This window comes from Terrapene carolina, unplaced genomic scaffold, assembly GCF_002925995.2.
Source record: "Terrapene carolina triunguis isolate 2854851 unplaced genomic scaffold, T_m_triunguis-2.0 Scaffold836, whole genome shotgun sequence".
Taxonomy (NCBI): domain Eukaryota; kingdom Metazoa; phylum Chordata; order Testudines; family Emydidae; genus Terrapene; species Terrapene triunguis.
Genome location: NW_020665187.1, coordinates 2,355,408 through 2,383,385, shown reverse-complemented (window position 1 = coordinate 2,383,385; position 27,978 = coordinate 2,355,408). Strand labels below are relative to the sequence as shown.

Below are 27,978 nucleotides of genomic sequence, written 5' to 3'. Positions count from 1 at the left end.
CCTCGTTGCCGGGATTTGGGGTGAGGGGCCCGCGCGCTCCGCCTGGTTCCGCTTCCGGTAAGAGAGTCCTGCCCGCGCCCGGTGCCCCCCCCCGGCCCCCCCCCCCCCCGCCCCGAGACCTCGGTTCCCCCCCCCCCCCCGCCAGCTCCCGGCCCGGGCCGTGAGGGACCCCCGGGTCTTTCAGAGCCCGGTCCCTCAGCCCTCCCGCCGGCCCCCCTCCTCCGCCAGACCCCGCCGTGCCCCCCCGGTAACTCTCCCTACCCCCGAGTGCCTCCCACCATGTCCCCCTACCCCATTCCCTCTGCTTCCACCCCCGTCAGACACCCTGATCCTTGGGGTGTCTCCCCCCCGTATCTCACCCCCCCCCGACAGTCCTCTCCCCCACCTTCCCGGCTGGCCCCCTCCCCTCAGACCCTGGTGGTGCCTCCCCCAGAGGTCCCCACCACTGCTGGGGCTCTGCTCCCTCTCCTTGGTGGCCCCCCGTAGCTCTGACCCCTGAATGGCTCCCACTCTTCTCCCTCCCCACCTGCAAACTCCCCTGCCAGACTCTCTGACCCCTTCCCCAAATGTGTCCCCTTGTCCCTAACGTCCCCCTCCGCTGCTACTTCCTTTCCTGCTAACATCCTTCTGAGACCTCATGATCCCATGGTGCTCCCTCCCCCCCGCAATAACCTTTACCCCCAATCATTCCTTGTGTCCCACCACTTTCACCACCTGCTAACATCCTTCTGTCAGATTCCTGCGTCTTCCCCTTCGGACCCCTGCCATGGTGGTGGTGTGCACCGTCCGTGCCCTGTCGGATGCCTGTGTCTCTCCTTCTCTTTCCCCATTGGACCCTAAACACACATACCCCTTGTGTGTCCCTCTCCAGCTTGCTAACATCTCTCCTGTATCTCCATCTGTAACCCCTATTGTCTCCTGCACCTGCCACTATCTCCCTGTTAGGAACCGGTGTGTTTCTCCCTTATCTAAACCTGAAACCTGCTGTGGATCTCCTTTCCTCCCACTGACCCGTCCCCCTGTTCTCCCCACCCCCACATACACACAGTAACCCCTAACAATTCTTGGTGTTCCTCTCTATCTAACCTCTAACCCCTTGCCATGTGTGTTTCCTTCCCCACTTGCTAACATACCCTCTATTCCCCCACCATAACTCCTAACATCTCCTCATGTCTTTCTCCCTTCCATAGTGACATCTCCCTCTGTTATCCCCTCCATAGTCCCAATCCCCCCTGTCCTGGTGTGTGTGCATCCCATCTGCTAACATTCCACTGTGTCCCCCATGCTCCTAACAACCTTGGTATGTGTCACCCCCAACTACTGAAATCCCTTGTTCTACTTTGTAACCCCTAATACTTCCCCAGTGTCACTCCCGCTCACCAATTTACCTGTTGATCTCACCCCTTAATCTCCATCATCCCCTGATATAGCCCTCCTGTAATTCCTCCATAACTCCTAAAACCACCTAGTGTCCTCCATGCCCCCATCCCAGCCAAAGAAACCAAACACCGTCCATGTTGTGCTTTGTACAGAATAAACAGTAGGAAAGGAAAATATTGTAATATCCTTACCTTTTACTAAAGGGAAAAGGGAACAAGTTCCTTCTTTGGAAGCTTTCTCTTTACAAGATCTAAAGGAGAAGAGCCTAATGTGGTGCTTACTGTTGCTGCAGGGCTGTAAGCCTCTGGATCTTCTCTTACAAAAAGTACGGTAGGAACTTCAAGACTATATGTGATCAGGAGCTCAGTTTTATGGCTCATGAACCCCCTTTAGCTGGGTGTTTGTGGATATTTCTGACTCTGAGGCAACAAGAATATCACGTATTGAGTCTTGCAGCAGCTAACTGCAGGCCTCCCTTTCAAGTACTAGACCTGTCCAGTCTTTCAAAGCAAATAGATGGGAGATCAAATCATCCAGCACTGGTTCCATGGCCAGTCTTATTCCATGCTGCACTGGGGAGCAGAGGAGCTTCTGTCAGAGGGGAGAGTGCATACCTGTGGTCTAGAGAGCCTGATGGCCTATGTCGTTGGTGATGTGAGTGCAATTTGTTGCATTTCAGAAGCATTCTTTAGGAGTTTATATAGTGGTAGGTAACACACCAGTCAACTGGGTGTCTGGCAGACCAGATGAGTTATGGGACTGTCCCAGGAATGAAGGGGGGGCAGTCCCTGGCATGTAGAAAAGATGGCAGCTGCCAACATTTAGTGCAGAAAAATGGGTGCACAGCTTAACAGACTGAGATGGAAGCTCTAAAACCTTTGGGTAGCAAGTTCCAGCTCTCCTGCTGTCCCTGTGTTCTTTTCATTCAGGGAAAGCTAGTGTCTGCTTGGACATCGGGTTCATACTTAATTTGGCTATTTGAGGTCTCTTGTGTTGTGTGAACTGTGTCTATAAATGTATTCTTTCTCTTCCTTTTCAGTCCCCTTGAGTTTGTCGTCAGCATCAGTGATGTGAGCAGTCTGGAAATGGGTAAGTGTGTGTGCATTTCTGCTAAACCGTGTTAGAGAGGGTGCGCGGTCTCTAGGTGTGTACAGGACCAAACTCAATAGGGTATCTGAGTGCTGCCTTGACACACCCAGCCTCTGAAATTCTGTGTGTTTTGCCTGGGCCTTATATCTGTGTAACATCATGTAAAAGAAACTTGCCGCTAAAATGTTCTTGCATTTTTACTGAAGAAGCAAAATGCATAGTAAGCTGAATCTCTTTTCCAGGCACTTCTGCTGCCTTTGGCTTTTGGTATGAACCAGGAGCAGGCTTGATATGAATGATATAGCACTTTCAGTCCCGTGTTTGTTTATTCCTCATGCTGTTTACATTGTATTGAAGGATCAATATCAATTCTGTGCTGTAGCAAACTTGAGAGGGAAAAAAAGGGCCAGATTCTGCTATCAGTTACATTAGTATAAATTGGGAGTAAGTGTACTGAAATCGGTGGTATAAGAGGATATGAACGAGAGGAGAATCATGCCCATAAATATAATATAAGGATATTAAAACACCTGGGATAGTGCAAGATCAGGACTAAGTGTCTTAATCAGTGAGGCTTCCATTGCTTCATGTGTGAGATTGTTCCACAGTCAGTAGATTGCTTGCTGCTAAGAAGGTTTCCAGATAACCTAAATTTTCTGTCCCTTAATTTCCCCTAGTTATAGCCCCATGTATCATCCTAAATAATTCCTCTCCCTTCTTGGCGTTTACACCCTTTAATGAATATTAGTATTTCAGTAGTGCCTAGAGGCCCCAACAAAGTTTAGGACCCCATTGTCCTAGACACCGGACAAACACATGATCATTTCTATTGCGATTGTAAACTCTTTAGGGCAGAGAATCAGCTCTTACAAGCAAAGGGTAGGGGGGGATACAAAGGCACAGATTTGGGCAAGATCACACAGCCGGGCAGTGGCAGAGCCAGGAATAGAACCCCATTGTCCTGATTCCCAATTCAGTGCCCTACCGACTAGATCAGGCTGCTTCTCATACTCTGGCATGTAGATGGTTCTTACCTATCTAACAATTTTATCATCTGCTGGTGAAAATTACGTAAGAGCTGGGTGGTTTTTTTTAATTATTATTTTATCATTATAAAACTTTTATTGGCTTCTTTACTGTCTTTGTATCATTTATGAAGGAGGGATGAATGATCTCTGAGGATTAGAATTAAAAAAGAAGGATTCAAAACATATTTGGGTGTTTCCATGACATGGGGGGATGTTTTCTAGGTGGAGGTAAAAGGACTATGCCTTTGTTTTGGGGTTACTGTTTCTCCTTGCTTTTTGCAATATGTTCCGATGCTTTTACTAAACCATTCATTGGCATTAGCTGGACAGAAACTCTTTTAAAGTGAGATTTCGTGGAAATGCCTGCTTCATTGGAGAGCCCTTTGTGAGAATTGAATACAGAGCTGTGTTTTCTCAGATGAGATTGCTGATCCTGTGAGGATGGAAGCTGGTGATGCAACGTTGGCTAATCACAACTCGATATTCAAGGCCTTTCCTCTACAACAGACTGCTATTCCAGGGGATCAGCTTTCACTGTCTGATGACAAGGTTTGGGATCATTTCTCTCTACTCATTTACAACTTCACATCCGCCAATTCGAGTTGCTGAAATGCATCATTTTGACTTAATATTTCTGTTGGTCAGACTTCTTTTTAATCTTCTGAAGAGCCAGTTTCAAAATGAAATCCCTCCTTCAAACTCTTTTCTGCTGTGATGCGTACAAGACATTTGACAGTAATTAGGCAACTGATGTGCTGTGACAGCTGCTGTTCATGTTGACTGTTTTTTTCTCATTTTATGTCCTTGTGCTCTCCCTGTCTATACATCTATCCACTTGTGGGCTCTTGTCTCACACTCAGATTGTAAACTCCTTGTGGCAGGGGCTGCCTTTTTGTTGTGTTTCTGCACAGTGGGCCCTGATCTGTGACTGGGGTCCTACTACAATATAAATGATAATACAGTGATGCAGAATAGTCTTTGAATTCTAAAATCTTGCACATTTGAAATTGCGACCTTTTTAGTATTTGTTTTACAGTAGCATCTGAGGCCTGAGCTGTATTTTGCTGAGCACTCTTGGAAAATATAACAAAAAAAAATCTCTTGGACCAAAGAGTGTATAGTCTGTGTTTACTGATCAATGTAGAAAGCCACACTTGCATGTGCGCACACACACACAAATATTAATATATCATGTGAAAGCTACACGTACAATCTGTGGAAGCGACACACATCTATGGATACACACACATATATATTTTGTGGAAGCTACTCCCTTGTATGTGTGTATACACCCTCACATATATCTTATGGAAGCTACACAAAATTGCATACACTTACTTTTGAGACAACCGTGTGCTTGCAAGATAGTTATGAAAATTTACCAGCTTAGGTACGAAATCTGGTTGCCTGCCCCACACTGTGGTGATGATAAACGTAATATTTTACTGGCAACTCATAAAATAAAATTCACCCCAGAAGGGTAGAATTTTGCAAGGCTGCTGGTAGTGGATAGTGCCATCTTGAAAATTTGCCATGTTGTCAGAAAAGTGTTGACATACTATTGCAACTCATCCTATGATCGCACTGTAACTTGCAGAAGGTATTAGAGTAGCGTAGCTTTATTGGTCATGCCCCAGTGTCATTTTTCTTTAAATAATAACCTTAACAGTTAATAATTTTGATTCTCTTTTTGTGTAGTTTTTACCAATCAAGTTTGGCAGTTTGGAGAGAGCTTTTACGTGCTCCACGGGAAGTGCATCATGCAGTCCAAGTTACTACTCAGGTAAAACATGCTTCCTTGGAGTCAGTTCAGTTACACAGCAAGTGTCTTCCTAAGTGCTCAGAAATTATAGCATTGCATTAAAATACTTTAGCTCAGGCTAAGCTGGCACTTCCTGCTTTGTCACTCAACATTTTCTCAAATATTGTCTTAGGCTGGGATTTCCAAAGGGAATTGGGCCAGGTTCCTTTGAATATCCCATTTTCTCACCCCAGGACTGAATTATGTTTTTGGAAAGTTAGAATAACATCTTTACAGCCATTTGGGTTGTGCAAGTTTGTTTGTTTGTTCTTTGAGGGGGGCATGGGGAGTGTGGATATTTCTAAATGCATCCGTAAGGCCCTGATATCCTGCAAGCTGTTCCATGTGATTGGATTCTTACACGTGTAGACAGTCCCACTGAAGTCAAGTTATACCTGAGGCCCTTTCGTGTTTAATGCTGTATAGTTGGAGCTGAGCATGTGGGCTCTTTATTTATTGTTTAATATTTCTCTCCTGGCAGAAATTCCATCCTCTGAGAGTTACCGGGTGTCGGGAGAATTGAGAACGTTTGGACCAAGTGCCAACGGACAGGGGAGGGGTTTGGTACCCACCCTGGGTTCTATGTTACAGAAACCTAGAGTGAGTCGAAACTTGTATCTCGACACTCGCAAAACTCCAAGGTGGGTATGGTTCTGCTCCATCTTTAACACTCTTCCACAGGGTCCTCATTAGAAACCAGTCATTTAAATCGTGTGTTGTGGAGTTTTTACTGCCCCCTCTGACATCCAAACAGCATGACATCTTTTAAAAGCCTTTGATAAACAATCCCAAATCTTTCAATATCTTAACAAAGTTCAATATAGCATTGAATGAGTAATGATTTGGTGTCTAATGTGACTCTGCTTTTGCGTCCTCATAAAGGCCAAGGTCCTCCTGGGCTCTAGCTGCTATTTTGCATACATGGTAGATATATCTGAAAATCTTATCACCACAGCGGTATAATTTGTCATCTTCAGAAAGTTGGCATAAAACGTAGCCTTTTGGGGGGAGGGGCCCATCACAGAGATCCTTAAGGTCCCAATCAGATAATAGCTGGAGAAACATTCTCCACAACCACGCTATGGTCATTTTTTGCCATTCCATAGTCACTTGGCAGCCAATCGGGGGAAAAGGCGGGAGCAGGGTGTGTATGTGGGGGGAGTGAGAGACTCAGAAGGGAACAGGTTTAAGCCAACTTTAAGTGCGTTTAAAAATTCCTTTTTAGACCTTACCTGAACACACAAGTTGTGGCACTTTCACTATACCAATCTAGTTAAAACAGTACAACCCCCTTTAGAATGGAGGTATTTATGCCAGTATAAAGCTGCCTTATGCCAGTATATCTTATTCCCATATAAGGCAGCTTTATACTGGTATACATATGTCCATGCTAGGGGTTGTACTGGTATAATTATATTGGTTTAAAAAAGCACATCCCTAACAAAGTTATACCAGTACAAAAAATTAGTACTATGAACAGATGGGAATTCATATAGAGTAGCTATTGAAACTATATCTGCATTGCAAAGTGAGTTCATGAATTACTCTCTGGAGCCTGAGATGAGAGAAATGGAAAAAAATATGACTAGGTGAGAACAAGACCAGTGAAGCAGCTGTTAATTCTGCTTCTCTGACCAATAAATAAATAAATAAATATAAAATATATGGAGATATACCTATCTCATAGAACTGGAAGGGACCCTGAAAGGTCATCGAGTCCAGCCCCCTGCCTTCACTAGCAAGACCAAGTACTCATTTTGCCCCAGATCCCTAAGTGGCCCCCTCAAGGATTGAACTCACAACCCTGGGTTTAGTAGGCCAATGCTCAAACCAATGAGCTCCCCCTCCCCGCAGTGGAGACACTGATAGATGGACGTTTTCATTGACTGCTCAGTGAAAGGTAAGTTTCAATCTCAGGGATGCTGGGACTCCAGTGAATACCCAGAAACTAGACACACAGCATTCAACTTGTTGCTCCCTTTTGGAGCTGTGTGAAATATCCTTCTCTGCAATAAAAAGAAAATACGCATAGCAACTGCACCTTGAAAATGATCGTGTGTGGTGAGCACCCGGATAAGAATGGAAAAAAACGGATACACTACAAACCAAGTTAGGTGGTAATAAATTGGAGCTTTGCAGTAAGAATCTATAGAAACTGATACTAAAGATACAGGGACAGATGCTCAGCTAGTGTAAATCATTGTAGCTCTGTTGGCTTTAGTGGAGCTATGACCTCTTATGCCAGCTGAGGATCTGGCCTATTCTCTCTTGAAATATCTGACTTCTTAATATAAAATCGTTGCCATCTCAAGTTAAGATCTCATCCATCTTAACTTTCAAAATTGTGCTTTAATCAGGATCATTGTGCCATCTGGGGGCCAGACTTTTGAACGTACATAAGTGTAAATTCAGCTTAAAGGTGTGTGTGTGTGTGTTCCTGTTAATTTTAGATTGTTTTTAATTTCAAACAAAATGCCAGTTTCTGACTGATCCCCCTTTAAAGAAGATGGCCTAATATTTTTTTTTAAAATCATTAAAAGTTCTAAGGGTTTTCCTGCATCCCTGCTGATGTTCACAAGGATCTTTTGGGTGGGCCTGGGATCAACACTCCCAAATGGAGGCCAGCCCTCTCGTCTCCCTCTATGTGCACATGCCAGTGGCAGCAGTGAAATGCGGACTCTACATCTAAACACCTTCCCAGGTCCTTGGAGAGAAGAGTGGAGAATCCAGTTTCCTGCTGTGTCCCTAGGCTCTCCTTGCTCCCTGATCTACCTGGGGGGAGAGTTTCTGTTGTATTCTGCTCCATACAGGAATCCAGAGAGAGAATAAAAGGGTTTCTCCAGCCCTGCATCAGTCTCCTTTTTCCCCTGGCTCTTTGAGGGGGTTTCTGCGAAAACGTTTACATGTCTGTGATTGTAATGCTTATTTTGTAGACTAACATTCTGTCCTCTTTCCACAGTGGAACGTCAAATAGTTTTGTAGGGAAGTCAAACCATCATTGTCACGTATCTGCATATGAAAAAACATTTCCAATCAAGCCCGTTACAAGTCCCTCATGCCGTCGCAGCCTGCTAAGCCCCAAGAAAACCCAGAGGAGATTCGTCAGCACTGCAGAAGAGGTAAGAACAACCAGGGAGACTTAAGTTTGAATGCAAGATCTTCCATTGGATAGGACTGTATGCTGCTGTCTGGGATGTTCAAGTGCTGCTTTCTTCCTGAACTCCAACCCGGACCCCTTTCAAAATCCTGCTGCAACTGGAGTGGGCCGGATGGGGGCAACTTCCCCTTGAAATCTCAGGAGGGGGGAAATGACGAGAGAACCTCAGGAGACCTGATTCAGCCGTGTGAGATGTGAAGAACTTGAGCAAGGGTTCCTGTGCACTTTGAAGACTAGAGTCAACGTTCCCCTTTATAGATGGAGTAGTGCCTGCTTCTGATGTACTTTCGGTTTCCGTTAGGCAGAAGTTCGGACTGCAGCCTTGCTCCTGTGGAGTTGGCAAGCTCTGCAATCAGTCTAGCCCTGGTAGCTCTCTGATCCAGTGGAGCTTAAGTTCTGTATGTTCCCGAGACCACTGGTGGGCGGGTGTCTGCTCTAGCAGAGTGCATATAATCCACAGTGTCTGTCTCTGCTCCTGCTCGCTTGCTATTATTGATGGTGTTTGTATTTGTTAAGCCTGACTTGAGTCTTAGGGCAGTGGTGAAGTGTCTGATTATTTCTCTGCAGACAGTTCGAGAGGAAGAGCGAGAGATCTACAGGCAGCTGCTTCAGATGGTCACTGGAAAACAGTTCTCAACATCCAAGCCGGCCTCGCTTTTCCCCCTTCACCTGTGAGTATATGAAATACCCTCCCCAACTGAGAGTCAGTATCATGGTGCCAATTCTTCTTCTCTGGGAGCTTTAATCTTCTGTTTGTGTGTAGGCCCAGATGTTTGAGTAAAAACGTCATGAAAGAAACCCCCTGCAAGAATGCAAAACCATTCGAAACGTACAGCCTCGCTCCTGTCAGCCAGTCAGCTAGTGTTGTGGGAACACAGGAGCAGCCATCACACAAGCCACCACCGTACCCTGTATCCAGTTATCCCTCAAATGTTACGTTTGAGTCCGATAATACCACCACTCAGCATCAGCGAGATAATCTACCAGCATCCAACGCCCAGCCTGAAGGTAAAAATACACTGAGATCAACTAAATGTATGGGTCAGAGATCGCCTTTTTGTTCTGTATTCCCCCCCCCCCCCCCCCCCCCGTGCCAAGCACAATGGGGCCCTCGCTGCCATCGCTGGTAAAATGTGGGTCCGGCTGGAGAATCTTGCCTGTATGCTCGGGGTTCTACTGATCGCCATATTTGGGGTCAGGAAGGAATTTTCCTCCAGGGTAGATTGGCAGAGGCCCTGGAGGTTTTTTGCCTTCCTCCGCAGCATAGGGCAGGGGTCGCAAGCTGGAGGATTCTCTGCGACTTGAAGTCTTTAAATCACGATCTGGAGACTTCAACAGCTGAGATAAGGGAAATTGGGTGGGTCAGCTTTTGTGGCCTGCATCATGCGGGAGGTCAGACTAGATGACCATAATGGTCCCTTCTGACCTTAAAGTCTATGAGTCTGGGGCTCTTAGGCGCTACTGCAATACATGTAACAAATACTGGTTTGAGTAACATTTTAAACCAATGCTCATTGCTCGCTTTCATCCCAAGTTTTGCTTGCAGTTCACAGACAGATTTCAATCTAATTTATTCCCCTAGTGGGAGAGGAGGGGTAGATCCTGATTTGCTGTCCTCGTAGTGGTTTTGCTGAATTGTAAGAGCAGCAGATGTTTGAAGACAGGTTAAATTGCTTCCTTGTTCAAAATGCCTAAAAGGTCGATGGCAACATAAGCGTATCATTGTGGTCGTTGGTAGCAATTGCTATAGTGAAGGTCACAAATAGATTCCGTTTCCAACCCAAAAGATGTATGTTTCAGATGGCTATTCAAAAATGAGCATATAATGGAAAGTGTTTGACAGCCAGTTTTAATTGACACTGCCTAATCATATATTTGCCCTTCTGTGGCACTCTTAATCCATGGGACTCAAAGCATGTTGCAAACAGTAATGCATGTTGCATCTTCTCTCCTGAGAGATGGGCTATAAGTCGGGAAGTGCAGGAAAAGAGAGAGAAATTGAGGAGTTCTATCACCATCCTATTCCCTGACCTATTTGTTAAATTTTAAAGCCTGAGGAATTGATAATAAATAGGGGGTTACAAAATTGCATTGTCCTTGGCATGTATCAAAATCACAGGTCCCAAATGTGGTAGTTTCAATACAAATGTATCTAGAGAACCTGCTAAATAACAAACCTCTTCCAGGTTCATTCCAAATACTCTGTGTATCCGGTCAGTTTAAACACACAGCAGCAGCTATTGCATCAAATACGGCAATACAATACAGCAAACATACAACTTCTTTCTTTCCCTTCCTGCTGCTTATCTTATTTCCCATTGTTGTTCTAGTCTCCTCTTTCAAACCATTCATACTTCCTCTGCCTGTTACAATTTTATGTATTATTTTAGATTATTTTCATGGTTTGAGACAGTGTTAGTTTTCAACATTAATATCTTCTAGGGTAACATGAATGATTTTGTAATCTTTTATTTCGATAATGTAAAATCTAATGTACCTTGAAAGCTGAGCTTTCAAAGGAACCTAAGGGAATTAGGCATCCAAATCGGGCATCTGCTTCCCTTAGATTCCTTTGAACATCCCAGTCTGAAGTTTAAAATGAAGATCAGAATTTTGAATCCAGACTGAAAACCTGTTTTAAGTATGAAAATGGGGCATAAGGTACAGAAATTTGCATAGGGAGTATAGTAAAAACTAGCCAGGGTTTGATGAATATTCTTTCTTTTGCTCTGGGTAGGATCAGACTCGGTCATTGTGCTCAAGGTAAAAGATTCCAGAACTCCGGCTCCAAGGTAAGTTTGTAAAATGGCACATATAAAAAGGGTGGTAATTACTCTCCAACGATCTTCCTGCCTCTGGTTAATTGGCTGTTTTCTTTGCTCTGTCCCTGCCAACTTGCGCAGATTCTGCACTTTGATTATCTTTTCCATAAGACTAGGTTAGTCATCTGTTCTGATCACCACCATGTTGCAGGGTACCTCCCTCCACTGCTTCCACTGACATCTAGCATGTCCCTGAGTCTGCAGTGATGGTGCCGGGAGCACCTCCCTTCGGAGTTTGCCCAGTTGCTCTGTTAAGTACTGTTTCCTAAAATCTAGACTAAACATTTCTCTGCTTAGCTCAGGCCATTGTTCCTTATGTCATTATCTGCTGCGATTGTGAATAATTCCCTTCAATGGAAACCTTGCCTGGAAGCTATTTCTAGACTGTGGCATTGTCTCTGTGAGACTGCACTTGAATCTACATGAATTAAATCTCCCACATTCTCTCCTTAGTGTCTGATGCACTTATCCTTGTATCATCTTTGTCACCTATTTTAATTTCCCCTAGTCTCTTCACTTCTTAAATTGATGTATATGGGACTGGGAGGACCATTCCAGGTGGCACAATTCTAGTGATGTGCCGAGCAGTACTATCGCCTGCCTAGTTATACAAGCAATTTCCCTACATATACATCTCTAAATAGCATTGTCTGTCTTCATAATGGCACTGCACTGTGACCTTTTTAGTTTTCTCTCCCACTGTTTTTTTCCCCCCCTGTAGGCTTGATATTTTCCATGTAACTGACTTCCCCCTATTTCCCACATCTTGTATCATAGCTGATATCCTGGCAGAAAGTTAAATGTAGAAATGGTTTCTATGCAGTGTAGAAAATCTGACCCTTAAGATTCTGTGCTTAAGATTTTATAAAGTGCTTAGCAATCCCCATTGGAAAATCAAGGCCAGGGCTACTCTTAAAAGTTTTGCTGGCATAATTAAACTAGCAAACCCCTCCTAGTAGAGTGACAGCTGTACTGGGGTAAAAGTGCTTTTGCTGATATAGTTTATGCCAGCTCCCTGAACTGGCAAAGGCACTCTGAGGTTGGTGTAGGTTTATCTACACTAGGACGTACATAGCTATATTGGTAAAAAATCACATCTCTAACTGACATAACTATGCTGGCCTGACTTTTAAGTGTATTACTGTTGTTATTATTTCTACTACAGATTGCAACTAAAAGGCCCACTAACCCAATAATTTTGCTAATGCTATATTAAGCTTTCATTTGATGGTGAAGGTTACTTTGATGCTGAAGTTACTTTTAAAATAAACTAGGGGGGAAATATTTGCCCGCTGAGAAATAATTCAGGTTGCTGTAGGAACTTATGTGTATTCCTGTTTCTGTTGATACTTCTGTGGCGCAGCAATCACGTTCTCATGTGGATTGATCATGTTCTTATGTTGAACTTTCTTTCCTCTCGTGACTGGGTTGATACGCATGTAATTGACTTGAACCTTAACTTTAAAGGTGGTTTTAAATTTTTCACTTTTCATCCAAGGGGTCATGGCATTCTCAGATTGCAGTTGTTTGTTATGTGAGCAATTAAAAGAGTTGTCTGCTGTCCACGTAGAGGCAATATTCACGTTTTGTCTTGTTTTTTCCCCCTCTTTTAGCCTCCCTTTCTTCCAGGCAGAATTGTGGATCAAAGAATTGTAAGTCCTTCACATTTTGATTCTTTCCGTTTGCTTTGGTTTGTTTTTATTCAGAAGGTCAACAAATGACCTAACAGCTCTAAGATCTAGACCAGTTTTACAAGGTATGTAGGCACCTAAAGATGCAGATAGGTACCTAATGTGATTTGCAAAAACACCTGTCTGCATCTTTAGCTACCTAAATAACTTTGTATATCTGGCCCCCCTCTGTCCAGATGGCTAAATTCTCATCCAGCCCCTTATCTGATGTCTTGTCTCATATCTTGACTATTGCAATCTTGCCTCCCTTCAGTCTGTTCAGAATCTTGCCCTCTTCCTAGCTTCAATCATATCTCTTCTGTCATAGAATCCATCCCCCGGCTCTATCTTTCACACGTTGCATACAAGCTTCTTGACCTTCGCCTTAAGGTGCTTTGCAGTTTAGCTCCTCCCAGCCTATCAGATCTATCACAGCATTGACAGCTACCTTTCTACCAGCTTTTTCTACCTGTTCGTCTGCTTTTCCCTCAAGCACCTCTGAGCTTTCTCCCATGTCATCCCCTTAAGCACGGTACAAACTTTTCCCAGTACTTATCCTCCTTCAGCTCCGTGCATAAGGTTCATTTCCTCTGTGATGCCTACAGAACATTTCCAGCTTATAACAGGGAAGCAGGTGACAAGCTACATTGTGCATGTGGACTGACTTCAATGGGAACACTCACATACTGTAAAGTCAAGCACGTGTTGAAGTACTTTACTGGATCAGGGCCAGAGGGCTCGGCACTTTGCAGGATTAAGCCATGTATTAAGTGCTTTATTGACACTGATTCCCATTGCTTTGTTTGGCTCTGGGCCGTGCTATGGTTCTCTTCCTGCTAGAGACACCTGATTCATCCCATTTTTGCCTTGAAAAACAAAACAAAACTACCACTGCTCCCTCTCTGGAACTTCTTGGGCTGTAGTGAGACAGGTGGGCTGGGAGAGGACACAGCTGTCTTTCTGAGAGATGCTGAGATAGAAACTTCTTATTGTTTGCCACCTGCCTGAAATCTGCCCTGTGGAGCTTCCCAGTGTTCTGTGCTGGTGGAAACAGGCACAGCAAATAACAGAAGGTGAAAAAGTCTCAGTATTCCATAATCCCTTTGCTGATGCCAGAATATGAATGGTTTACGCCACCCAAGTAAACGTGAATGGCAGATAATACAAAGTATGTTCAGTAGTGCCAGAGCTGTGCACGGTGAATTTGTTAATGTAGACAAGAAGCTAACCCAGGGGCTGTAGATAGTTTAATGTGATCTGTTTTCCTTTTTTTGGTCCTCTTTAACACCTGAAACAACTATGCTGTTTGTACCAATGTCTTTGTTTTCCAGAACCAGCGTCTATGATTCACGAGCCCGCGAGAGATTGCGTCAAATAGAAGAGCAGAAAGCTTTGGCATTGCAACTGCAGAGCCAGGTAAAACATTTGGGCATGTCTAGCACTGAGCATTAGGGTTTAAAGCTGCCTTCCAGTTGCTCCAGATAGTTGGTGGCTTAAAATATATAGAGTTGGAAGTAGCGTGAGCCAGTGGATATGCTGCTGGACTGGGGATCACAAATAAATGTCTGCTAACTAAAGGGGATTGCACATTAAAATATAAATCAGAAGGGGTCATGAGGAAACAAACAAACAAAAAAATCCTTCCACCTCCCTAAAGTTTAATCTCACCTTTTTCCTTTTTGAGGCCATTGCTGTCTAGGTCAAACACTACCCATCTCTCTCTAGCTCCTGCCTGCCTGGCCAGCTGGCATTACTGGATCTGTATTGCTCCCTCACTAGCCCAGGCAGACGGCTTATTTGAATCTAGGTCTCCACAGCCAAAGGCTTAAGGACGTGAACCAAAGCACTTCTCCCACTGACTGTAATGGTTTTGGGATTAGGGCCTTCAGTGCACGGACTCCCCCACTACATTGCTCCTTCTGACTTTTTACCAGAAGCTGTGGCTCTAAAATGAGTCCCTCTGTCCAAGTCACTGATTGGGAATTGGGCGCCTGACACCCAGAAGGTGCTACAAAAATCCTCGGCTGTTATGCTGACCTAAAGATCTCTCTTTCAGAGATTGCAGGAGCAGGAACACTTGATACAGGACCCAGTAGATTTGAATCTTCGAGTGCCTCTTGAGAAAGAGATCCCTGTCACAGTTCTCCCTGAAGAGAAAGAGAATGCTAAATCAGCTGATAACGAAGAGGAATTCCCTGAAATCACAGAGGTAGATCTGCATAGATTATTAACACTTGAGGCTATTAGCAAGTCTTGGAGAAGCACTCTGTGTGGCAGATGTTGATCTTGAAATTGATTCAAAATACCATGGGGAGGAAGGGAAAATGGTACACTAAGAGCTGTTCATTAAGTAAAGCAAGGCGGGGTGTCTTTCTAAAAGATATGCTATCGCTCATATGGGAGTTACAGACTTGAGGCCTTGATGAATGAGGTTCTCTGGCCTGTGTGATGCAGAAGGTCAGACTCCTTTCTGGCCCTAAAATCCATGAATCCCAATGAAGCCAAAGAACAGAGTGGCTTCCACATGGACAGTCTCTGCCCAGTATTATTCCTACAGCCATTGCTTCAAGCCAGTTTTGTATTGTTCCAGTGGGATTAACTACCAGATACCCAAATCCTCATTGTGCTTCTGCAGTGTCACTGTCACATCATTCAGAGATGTCTGGTGGCCTGTTCTTAACTTGGGCCTTGACTCCACATAGTTTTTTGTGCCAGATTCCTGAGCTCAGCATTTCAGGATCTTTTTGCTTGTTGGAGTTGTCCTAGGACCAAGCCTTTCCCTTTTCCCTTTGGAAAGGGAAATCTCTTTACTAGTTTAGGTAGCTAGAACGCTTGAGTTTATATCAGAAGCTCCTTTTGTGTTCTCTGTAGGAAATGGAGAAGGAAATCAAGAGCGTATTCCGCAGTGGAAACCAGGATGAGATCCTGAGTGAAGCTTTTCGGTTAACGATAACCCGGAAAGACATTCAGACCCTGAACAACCTGAACTGGCTTAACGATGAGGTAACTCCTTCACCAACGCAACTGCGGGTTCCTTACTTCTAAAAGTGAAAAGATTCTGGGGGAAGCAGTAGCTACTCCGCACTAACTCTTACTGCACACTGAGTGCCCTTAGCGAAACTGTCCGAGGGCACTTTTAGTGCACGCTAAGTGTGTCCACATGGAGAGTTAGTGCAGAATAGCTGATACGCTTTAAATTCACACAAGTAGAGCCGAGCGCATAATTGACTTTTCAGTGTAGTGGCCCAAAAAAAAAGTTTGGATCCAATGAAACTTCAAATGTCAATTCCAACCAACATTTCTGATTTTTTTCCCCCCCCCCCCTTCAGTTTTGGCTGGAAAAAAAAATCCACCAAATTTGACCCCGAATTTGAAACTAGTTTCTGTGGTCCAAAAAATTCATTTTTCAGCAACTTACTATTCAACATTTTTTTTTTTGTCCTGCTCTAGTAGTAAGTTAAAGTGAGTAAACTTGTCACTGTTTCTCCCCCCCCCCCCCCCCCCCCTTATTCTCTAAGGCTACTGGGGAAGGAGTGGGATGATGGTGGATAATCTGAATGGGGCAGTGTTTTGCTCTTTTGCTAAATTTTAACTTAAGCGATAGTTGTCCATAGTGCAGAACGGGTACCTATAGCTACACTGTAGGAACTCTGAAGAAATAACTACTACTTAGTAGTGCTTAGGGCCAAAATTTCAAAATCCAAGTAATTAAAATTAAGTTCTGAAATCCATTTTTAGAAATATTCTTTTGCTCAGAGAACTCACTTTTTCATGTGCATGCAAAGTAATTATTGTAAAGTGACCAGCAGTATAACACTGACACACATGGATGCTTTTCCCTCCCAGATAATTAATTTCTACATGAATTTGCTGATGGAGCGAAGCAAAGAGAAGGGGTTGCCGACAGTTCATGCGTTTAATACCTTCTTTTTTACTAAATTAAAAACTGCTGGGTACCAAGCAGTGAAACGGTGGACAAAAAAAGTAGATGTTTTCTCTGTGGATGTTCTCTTGGTGCCTATTCATCTTGGAGTCCATTGGTGCCTAGCCGTGAGTATTAATTTGTTTAATGTTGTATTAAAAAGAATGACTAGCTGGAACAGATGCAGCATGAATTCGTTTATGTTCAAGCTGAAAACTTCCCCATCTCTTTTGTGGTTTGTGCACCAGGCAGATATGCACTGAGAAATTCACATTCATGGCTAAAGATCAGGACTTCGATGGAGGGCCACAAAATATGTGTAATTTTTAAAGCGTGATTCTAACCTAAAAAGTGGCTCTGTAAAAATGAGATGACCTCATTTTTGGCTTGCTGGGATTCATATCAGATTTGCTAATTTTTTGAATAAAGAGATTTCGCCCCATCGGTCCCACAAACTCATCCTACGCTCTGACAGCCAGTCAAGGTTTTTCACCCTGATTCATGATTACCAGTAATAAAGGGTTCTGTGGGCCAAATTAAGCCCTCTGCTGTACCTGCACAACTCAATGGTCCCTCCGAGACACCTCTTTCCTGGGAAAGAAGAAGTCACTTGGTTTACTGTATTATTAACAAGTCTTTCTCTTTATGTAGGTTATAGACTTCAGGAAGAAAACCATCACCTATTACGATTCCATGGGTGGAATAAACAATGAAGCCTGCAGGATACTGTTGTGAGTAGCCGATCTGTATTTGAGTGTCACTGTTTTTGTTTAAATGTTACAAATATTCCTATTCCTTACTAAATGATGAAGTAACACACGAGACATTTAAGATTCCGAGAGTAGATGGAACGCCGTGCTCTTGGCCACAGCTAGTAGCTGAACATTCAGAAGCAGCTAAGGATACAGCAGGAGCCGGCTCCCACCATGTTTTGGTCAATGTCACACCCTCTTAGCTGCGGGAACAGGTGTTACCACCATTTCTTCCAGTTGTTTCCCCACTGTGTAACTTCTGTTTTATGTGGGGTTGGCCTAACCTCGCTAACTCTCATCCCAAAACCCAGCCTCTACTTGACACTGGCTTCTGCCACATCTGGGCCTAAGGAAATAAACACACGGAGCTGTGACATCTGTATACTGAAGACATTGTAGCCCACTGCCTCGCTATCTTTTCTAAGAACCACTCGTGTTGAACAGAAAGGTGATGAAATAGAACTATGTGGGTGCACTACAGAAGAGGTCCATCAGGGTATGCAAACTATTGCACAGTGCTATTCTCTATGTCCAGGGAATGGAACCACTGGCCCAACCCTCATACAGCCCTCACAGGGACATCCTTGTGGTTACAAGTTCATCAGAGACTCAGCTCCAAACAAGCACACTCATAACCTATTCAGTCCCTTTTTTTACACTTCAGAGGTCTTTGAAGAGGAGTTTCCAGGAGCTGGTAGTATGCAAAGGATCTCTCTTCCCTGTGGCATATCTTCAAAAGGTTGGCTTTGGAGTGGGAAAATTTGTATTCTCACCTCAAGATATTTCCTGCAGAAGTCCACTTCTCATGTATTGTTCCAAAAAGACCTTTAGATTTCCTCATGCCTTCCAGAGATTAACGCAATCTTGTCTTTCTGCTGCAGAAGTTCTGTAAAATCACACAATAGTACATAAACATTTGCATTTGTAATACAATGACCTCCAAAAACACTAATTCAATAAGGTTTAATTTAATTCAATAAACTTAATCTTAACTCCATTAAGTTTGCTCTGGATATTACAGGATATTGTCAATCCATCACAATCTTCTCTACAAGAAAGAAAGCAGGACTGATTTTCAGATCAAAGAGATGGATTCTGGTCAAGAATCCAACATCTGCCTCTTTGAGAGATGGCACCTGTTGATATCTCCTCCAGGAAGGAACCTGGTGTTTCCCTTCTGGATTTTGCAAACCTAGTGCCCATGTTCTTACCTTGGCCTGTCCGTGGCAAATAGCTTGGTAACCTAGCTCCTCCATTACAGACTGATACATTCCTCCCGCTTTCCCTCCACCTCCCAAAAAACACAAATGTGTCACTCTCCCAAGAGGATCATTAAGACATAGAGAATGGTGACCTAGGTGGTGGGTGGTTTGTCTCATGCTGAGCACCAGAGCTCCTGATGAAAGTCTGTGCATGTCATTTATGTCCCTGATGAAGCTCAAGGCATGAACATGCCTTAGCTACTGTTACCAACCTGGATCGGGACTAAGATATTTTCTCTCTCTGACTCATGCTGAAAATCAGGTCCTGCCTTCATGCCCGTGAGCATGACTCTAGGATATGTATGGAGCCTTCAGTGTGAACATGCTTGCCCCAAAGTCTGGAGAGTTGAAAGGAGCTTTCATCGGAAGTATTGCAAAATCAAGAAAAGAAAAGAAACAAAACCATCCAGTCTGAAGTAGCCCCTGCAGTTTCCCAAACCGAGAAGCTGGTTTGTTAGAGCAGGGTTACAAATGCAGCAGTGTACAAAATGGGCAAAACTTTCAAAGGTTTCCAAGTCCTATTTTCAGAAGTCATTGAGGTGCAGAGGTCCCCAAGTCTCATTTAAAATCAGTGGGACTTAGACTCAAGCAACTTTTGAAAATAGGACTCAGGCTCCTATGTCACTTAAAAAGAACAGGAGTACTTGTGGCACCTTAGAGACTAACTATGTCACTTAAAGTATTTCTTATTCTAGGGTTAAATTGGTCTGGTAGCTAAATCTCTCTTTAGAGTCATAGCACACTCAAGTGATGTGTTCCGGTATTGCAGGGGATGTGTTCTGTGCTTTTTCTGAAACCCTTTTTTGGTTTCTCTCTGTTTGCACTGAGCGAGTCATATTTAGAATTGGAACAGTCGGCAATAATCTAAATTAATGTAAATGAAATATGGACGTGAAATATAAATGCCTAGGTAGGAATCGCTTTCAATATAATATTGATTATATTTAGTACCTTTCATCCCTTAAGATCTCCAAGTGCTCTCTGAGTTCCATATACCAGAATCACTTCACTCCCTACAAAAATAGCTTCATGACTTCTCTTCCATTTCTAAGCAGCTAAGCTGAGAGATTCATAGATTCCAAGGCCAGAAGAGACCATTTAGTCTGACTTCCTGGATAGCACAGGCCAGAGAACTTCCCCAAAATAATTCCTAGAGCCGACCTTGTAGCAAAACATCCAGCCTTCATTTAAAAACGGTCACTGATGGAAAATCCACCATGACCCTGGTAAATTGTTCCAATGATTGATTAATCTCACGGTTAAAAATGTACACCTTATTTCCAGTGTGAATGAGACAAATCCGTGAGAGGAAGAATTATGAGGAAAAATGTAAAACCTCTGAAAATGGGCTTAGAATACAGTGGTCTCAGACTTAACTACTGTTGCGATAGCAAGAAGTCACCAACATCTGGTAAATAACACTACAACTGAGATGTGGTCAAATAACTCAGGAGGTTCTGCCTAGTAGTGCATTTAGGGTTTTGGGCTGAGGACCCAGCTCTTTAGATCACTAGCTAACAAAACTGTTAAGCTACAGCATAGTGGCCTTGGATTTTGGCCTATTGGCTAATGGGATAGGTGGGATTTGAGAGAGAGACCCAAGATTTCAGCCTATTGGCTAACAGCACAGTTGGAATCGACAGCAGCAACCTGCAATTACAGCTCATTCTTGCCCGTGCCATAATTCCTTTTCCCTTTGTTTCCTTTTAGGAGGCTTTTTTGGTTGAATGCACTGGGAGGATCACACCGGGAAGAGGGGACGGAGGTCCTATTCATGGTTAGTGACCCTTTCATGCTTTCAATCTTTAGAGCTTCCTGAAGGTGGTGAGTTTTTAAATGATTTTTAGCCCCATTTTACTGATGGGGATGATTTTCAGGCATAGAGCGGTTCGGTGATTTGCTGAAGGTCACATGGCTAGGAATGAATAATGATTCCCCAGCTTTCTATAGCTGGGTGAATGTTATGGCAGTTGTGCTCTACGCTGCTATTTGAGGGCCTGGAGTATGTGAATGTCATGGTAGCTGTGCATTAGACCTTGCAAGTGAGGTAGGGTTGGGCCTGGTCAGTATTTGGATGGAAGATCTTCCAAGAAGGTGATGCTGGTTATTCAGTTGTTTTTTTGATTGTATCCCTCTTCATAAATCCAGTGCCTGGTAGCAAAGTGCCCTGTGCTATACTAGGAGATTCTGCGTTTTGACTCAGGGCTTGTACACGCTACCTCTTATGTCGGCATAACTGATGTCACTCAGGTGTGTGAATAAGCCACACCCTGAGCGACGTAAGTTGCACCGATCTGGACAGTGCTATGTCGGCGGGAGAGTTTCTCTCACCGACATAGCTACTGCCTCTCGGGGAAGCGGTTATGATGCTAGCAGGAGAGCTCTCTCCTATCAGCATAGAGCGTCTTCACCAGACACACTACAGCGGCGCAGCTGCATCGGTAGCACTTCTCATATAGACTAGCCCCCAGGTATAAAACTAAGGTCCTAACCTCTTATGGTCATTACAAATCTCAGTATCATTTTCTCAAGAATAGGAGTGTTAAAGGGACGACTTAAAAATCATACTTATTAAATCTTTTTATCTATGGTTACAAGTCTCAGCTAAGAATGCCCAGAACTTGAAAGATAAGAGGGGAATGTTTTCCCTGGTTTTTCAGGGTTTTTTAACCGTATGCATGTAGCAGCAAATTTGTCATCGATTTCAATGTTTTACCTGCAGAATCAGTCAGTTTCTTCTGTTTGTGAAGGTCTTGGAGGGAAAAATATTTTGAACTTTAGATTATAAATCCACAGAAATTTATGGGGGGGGGGGATTTAGGAGCTGAAGACTCTTAGCTATACTATTTTTTTAAAAACCTGACTATATCAATTTGATTTATCCCTTTTAATCCCAATGTCATGACCAAATGCAACCTGGAAAAATTAAATTTCTGCCTCCATAAATTTCCTCATGCAGTTTCAACTGGAGACATGCATCTTCTTCCCCCCGCCTAAAAACTTGTTTTGGGTTGTTGCTTATGCACAATTGTTGCCATGTTTATGTTTATTGTGGCTACATTCATGTGGTGCCTTGAGTGGTCCTTATATGTGCAGACTCTAAATCACCAAGGGATACTTCTGGAAAACAGCATGAGAGATGGTCGCTGTTCATGATATGTATGTTGCTGTTAATTCCCGTGCTGTTCTACAAACCATGATGTAGAATTTCCTGGCCTTTGTGCATTTACCCTCTCAACCCCAGCATTGCAGTTATATGGTTTGCAATTACTCTAGATTAGATTACATGAGCCGCCGAATCTAGTTCTTCACTAGAGCTCATATGCTGTGTTTACACCTCTGCTGCATTCCCTTTACCCGCTACCCCTTGATCCTGCTCTTGGCTCCCCAGGCCTGCCCAGAGGCTCATGGTTCACCCACGTAGATCCAGTTGCAGAACTGAGGTCTCGTTCTGAAATACATTCCAGTTGATCTCGCATGGTGCATTCTCTATAAATCTGCTATTTATTGTTCTGAGTGCTAGTCTCTTTAGAGTGTGTGCAGATCAGCATTCTCTTTGGTTATGCCATTGTTTTACTAGGGATTGAATTTAGATGTGCAGACTGGTAGGATTTCTTCTTTTTAAAAAAAAAATCCCGAGAGTGTTTGTATAGTGCAATGAAAGATACAAAGCACCAAAGAATAAGAGACGGGCAAGTTCTTGTTTTCCCTAGATCCTGACCTTTCCCCCCAGCACCATAGGATTGGGCTGCACCTATCTACCAGTATATACCACGGGCAGCTCAGACTTCTGCACGGGGGCTCTGCCACACCTCCAAACAGTCTCTCACAAGATTCTCTTCCTCAGGCCAGCTGTACAGGGTGGGGGCTCAGCTCTCCCTGCTTCCCGTTTACAGACTTTTTTTGTGAGTTTGGGGCTAGTTGTGAGCGATTTGCCTCCCCCCACCCACCCAACCTCTTTCCTTCTCTGGGGCCAAAACTTGGAGAGTTTAAAGAATATCCAACAAGAGAAGGCTCTTCTCCAGAACTGCACCACCTTCCAACCTCCTCTCATGTATTTGACACCATCCTTTCCTCACAGCCTGGATAAGTTAGCCAGCCGGAATAAGCGAACAGTGAGGAGACCCCTACTTAGAAGCCATTGTAGAGATTGCAGTCAGCCAGGAGACCCTTGCTTAGCCAAGTGAAAGGGCTTGGAGTCTAGACAGCTTATTGAGGCTTCTCCATCTCCCCCCATGCCAGCAGACACTGGTAGAAAATATATTGCTCGGAACAATCTAATTCCAGCTAATATCCAGGGAGCTAGACTGCCCCCACCAGACCCTGTTTGCATCCAGCAAAATGCAGACTGCCTTTTCTCCAAGGAAACAGACCAGAGATCACCAGGAATGGACACGTTGGTGAAGGAAGGATGGACTAGCTCCCACTCTTCATTCAGGGCTGTTCCAAGTTATCTACCTGCTGTCAGCTTAGCTACTCTGCTTCCCTAGTCAGTGCCCATCTTGTGTAGATTGTTCTGATAGAAGGTTAAGTGACTTTCTGCTCATGACAGAATTTGCCATCATTTCAGCATGTAGATTCCAGTTTCTTGTAACTCCTTGAAGAAATACTTCTGGCACAGTGGTCATGTTTTGGGACTGCCCCAGGTCTTGTTCTTTCCACAGATGATCCTGGAAATCGGGGATAGACAACCTGACTGTTCTTATCTCTAGGAAGCTGATGCCCTGGAGTCTCTCTGACCTTCACTACATTCGCCATGGATGGAGGAGCCCCATCTATGCTGCTTGTCTTGAGGCTGATGTCCATTGGCAGGATTTGCCAATGGGGTTTGCAAAGGAAGAATTCTGCTATCTGCTTTTCTTTTTCCTCTAGCCAGGGGACAGAATTACTGGATGGCTTCCTCACCTTCCTTTATGTTGAGACTGTTTCCAGGCATCTAAGAGGAATCCTTGAAGCTCTTTTAGGTGCAGCCTTGCCCATGAGGTTATCTCTGTACAAGAGAGAAGGTATGGGAGGGTGAAGGTAAAGCTGGATGGTGAAGCTCTGCTCCTCCACACCTGTAGGATTATGGGAAATTAACCCCTGCTCTTATGGACTTCTTTACAGGGTGGTCTTGAGCTGGGCCTCAAGCATTGCACCTCCTGTCTTGCCATGTGTCATCAACTCTGGCTCAGGCATGTCTGCAGCGGATCACTTTTCCTTGGGCTGGCACCTCTGTCCAAACTGACAACCAAGCCCGTGTTTCTTACCTGGGATCTTCCCACTGTGCTATTGGCTTCTGTGTCCCATCCATTCAAGCCCATGATATTTAATCTCTTATTTCCTTTCTATGCTTCCTGATCAAAACCACCACAGTAAGAAGAATCCGTGACATTTCTGCTTTGAGAAGATGCAAGCCCTATGGGACCTTCCAATGGGACAGCATTTTTCTTTAGAGTTCAGAGTCCTTTGTAACCAAGATTTAAGTCTGCATTCCCTACCTTATAGGAAACTAATTGGTCTGTCCAAGGTAGCTGAAAGGAAAAGCCTGGCATGTGCTAGACGGCAGAAGAGCAGTGAAAATTTACCTTAGGAGAACCGAACAGCTGAGGGGAAATATCATTTGTTCGTCACTGTTCAGCCTTAACGCCTGGGCTTGGTGGAGCATCGGAATCCTCCTACGCCAGGCAGAGCTCTGCATCACCACGGCTTGCACAGCTTCCGATCAACCAATTCCAGAGTGGATCGGAGCCCCATCAACCCGCCCCAGCATCCTGAGCAGAAAGTGCCTTAGCCACTACTGAGGAGACCAACCTGCAAAGCTGGCCCCTGGTCATCCGTCAGCACCTGCAGCAGCCTCCTTCAGCCGGAAGGTGCTCCCAGGAGCAGTCCCAAAATACTAATCTTTAGGGAAGGGGGAAATTGCATTCTTTGAACGTTCTTCTCTCTTCCCGCCCTGCCAGTGTTTCCATACCGCTAGTTGCGCTCCACTTGCTTGGGTCTGGGGATGAGGTCAAGGTCCAGAACTGAAAATCTGATTTCCCTTTTTAGGAGTGACCTCACCCCCAGTCCACCCAACCAAGATTAGTTCTTCAGGTGATTTTTGCGATGGCCTCATTGGAGTCCATGACATTTTGGGTTTCAATGCAGTGTGGAAGCACTTGCCTGGAGAGGGATTGTTCTGAGGTGTGGCCTTCAAAAGAGAGGTCTGAGTTGTCTCTGGAAGAGAGGCACAGCCCAAATGTCTGACTGGGGCAGAGGTCCTTTCCGGAATAGAAATAACTAAGCAACGGATTTTCTGTTATTTCACTGGTACCACCCTTGCCCTTTTCCAGTCCTCAGGCACCTGCCCTGATCTCAGTGATGGCTCAGAAGTGAGGGCCACCTTGTGAATAAATTCACGAGCCTATTCCTTGGCAACCCTAGGCTGCACTTCATCTGGGCTTGCTCTCTTGAATGGATTGTTTTCCTATTTTCCTTTACATTTTGTATCATCAAGATAGACGTCTTCAAGGAATTTCCCTGCAGTCAGATTGGCAGGGACCTGGGGGGTTGCATACTTCAAAGCATGGGGCATGGTTTACATGAGATCCTCTGGGTATATCTCACCTAATCAATTCTTGCCATTGCAGGGGCCTTGGGCATCGATGGCACCTCAGTCTCTCCTAGTCTGTGTGTGTGGTACACAGCTTAGTCTCCTGAGGACTGAAACGCTTTGGTCTAACTAAAGACTTTGGGTTTAATGTAGGAGTATTTGGGTGAAAATTAATAGCCTGTGATATACAGAAGGTCAGGATAGTTGATCTGATGGTCCCTTTGGTCCTTAAACTCTGAAAATATTATTTCTCATGTTGTAGACAGATTCTATAGAGCAATTTTATAGCTTGGCCTCTCTAGACTTCTATATAGGAGTTGTCCTGACTTAGTAATGCATCTACTTCATTGCTAGTATTCCTTTCCTCCCGATGGATTTATAAAAGCCCTGTCTGTTCCCCTTTGGCTCGCAGTAGCTCATTCTGCTGCCCTGATCCCCCTGCTGCTTTAGCTAGTATAGCTGGTATATTCTTCTTGGATTCTCTCCTCTTTTTTTCTGGTGCAAACTCATTTTTTCCCTGCACATCTTTGGAGTTACTTTGGCTACTTCTTGTTTTTTTGTATTCTCTTGATGGCTTTTGTGGTCTGCTGCACCTTAATTTTGGTGTTTTCAGGTGTCCCATTTTCCCACTGCTGGACTGAGTGTGATTTGCTTAATTCCCAAAAGATGCTTCCTTGAAATCGAATATCCTTGAGACGTTGCATTGCACAAAGCCCCCCCCGCCCCTCCCCTTCCCTCCCGGCATTACTATGTTGCATTCAAATAACTCACGGCCACTAGTTCTAAGCTTTCCACACACACACACACACACACACAGACACACACAGACACACACAGACACAGACACACACACACACACACACACACACACACACACACACACACACACACACACACACACACACACACCCCCTCCCTCCCTCCCTCCCTCCCTCCCTCCCTCCATATTGGTAAAAAAAAAATCAAACGTTCTATCAATGACGGAATGGAACCCTGGGTGAAGAGGTCTGGAAGAAAGATTGCAGAGTGTTAGACCCGACGTTAGCAAGTTACATAGTGTCCTGCAAAGTTTAGTGTCCAGGCTACTATTTAACATCTACATACATGCAACAAATTGCTGTTGTCCACATTCACTGAGGATAGCAAGTTAAAGTGGGAGGAGGAGATGATGAATGGGGACAGCAAAATGTGAGAGGCAACAATCTACAGGAAGCTCTAGATACCGGAGAAGTCAATTCAGTCTCCAAACCTAAAGCTCATTTTGCAGGAGCCTTTCCAGCCAAGCCAGTGCCTGTTTTGGCTCTTCCATATCATGAGTCACCCCTTGATTAATCAGGAGATTTCTGCTGACGGTTTTGTGGCTTTGACAGTGGATATTTTGGGGATGAGTTTCAGAGCTCTGCTCAGTCCTCCTTTAGATTGCCCAGAACTTTAAAATTCTGTGTTAAAAAGGCAAGAACTGCCAAGGGGGAGAGAGGAAAATATTAAATTTCCGAAGCCCAGTTCTCAGAATTAATTGGAGATGGAAGTTTGTGAATTAAAAACGACTGGTTTTTTATTTGTTGGTTGTTTCTCTCTCTAAGCACATTCTCTGTCCCGTTTCCTGCAGGCAATACTTAAAACAGGAAAGTCTTGACAAAAAACGGAAAGAATTTGATGCTAACAACTGGTCGTTGCTCAGCAAGAAGAGTCAGGTACGTTGGTCTCGTGCAGCTAGAGCCCATAGTTGGGGACCGAGAGAGCTGCACAAATTGTATCGTGGCCTAATCATTCCCCATTGTTAATCTCTCACCGTCACCTGACGGTCGTGCATGGGAAAGCCGCTTTTCTCCAAGATGAATCAGCAGCAGCCCCAAGGGGATTTGCTCTCCGTGCATAGCGCTTCCATCCCACCAGGGAAGAAGGATGGTCGTGTGGTTAAGGCAGTGGAATGGGAGTTAGAAGGACCCAGGTTCTGTTCCTGGTTCTGCTACAGCCTTTTTATGTGGCCTAAAGCAAGTCCCTGCTCTCTCGGCCTCCATTCCCCATCAGTAAAATGAGGCTAATACTCCTCGCTTCTCTACAGGGGTGTTGTAAAGACAAGTTCATGAATGACTGAGGTCCTCAGACCTTAGGGTGCCTAGATAGGCACGACTACCTGGAGTCCGTGATGCACCATCAGTCTCCTCTTTTCAGTTGCTTCCCAGAGTGGGTCGCTCCACACTGTTTTTTTTTTTTTCATCCCCATTTGACCAGGCTACTATTGGCCCATCTGTTTCGAAGCTTCGTTTTGCCCCAACTCCCTAAATCTCAAGTACATGGGGACACCCTGGGGTTTTCTTACCTGCTTCAATGCTCATGGCGCTTTATCTGTGGAGCGTTTGCTAAAGTTAAGGGGAAGTTTTAGTCTCGTCGAAATATAGAGGCTCAGGGCTTGTTTTTGTTGTTGAAGGAAATCCCCCAACAAATGAATGGCAGCGACTGTGGAATGTTTGCCTGCAAATATGCCGACTGCATTACCAAAGACAGACGGATCAATTTC

The 27,978-nt window shown here is 44.4% G+C and overlaps 1 protein-coding gene across 3 annotated transcripts; it reads left to right on the top strand.

The window, feature by feature from the left end:
* The first annotated feature begins 23 nt into the window (after nucleotides 1-23).
* SENP1 (SUMO specific peptidase 1) lies at nucleotides 24-27,978 on the top strand. Of its 3 annotated transcripts, XR_003370238.1 has the most exons (18): nucleotides 24-57; nucleotides 2,420-2,469; nucleotides 3,916-4,046; nucleotides 5,196-5,280; nucleotides 5,780-5,939; nucleotides 8,258-8,417; nucleotides 9,023-9,126; nucleotides 9,219-9,463; nucleotides 11,193-11,247; nucleotides 12,891-12,929; nucleotides 14,279-14,363; nucleotides 15,004-15,156; nucleotides 15,819-15,950; nucleotides 16,794-16,997; nucleotides 17,521-17,600; nucleotides 20,594-20,660; nucleotides 27,067-27,151; nucleotides 27,889-27,967. XR_003370238.1 is itself a non-coding variant. In XM_026660730.1 (17 exons), the coding sequence occupies exons 2-17, from the start codon at nucleotides 2,466-2,468 to the stop codon at nucleotides 27,091-27,093; spliced, it is 1,731 nt and encodes a 576-aa protein (XP_026516515.1). In that variant the 5' UTR covers nucleotides 24-57; nucleotides 2,420-2,465; the 3' UTR covers nucleotides 27,094-27,167. The 3 variants fall into 3 exon arrangements, 2 of the variants coding, with proteins under 2 accessions (XP_026516515.1, XP_026516514.1); XM_026660730.1 differs by lacking the exon at nucleotides 27,889-27,967 and having other exon boundaries at nucleotides 27,067-27,167; XM_026660729.1 differs by lacking the exon at nucleotides 20,594-20,660 and having other exon boundaries at nucleotides 27,067-27,978.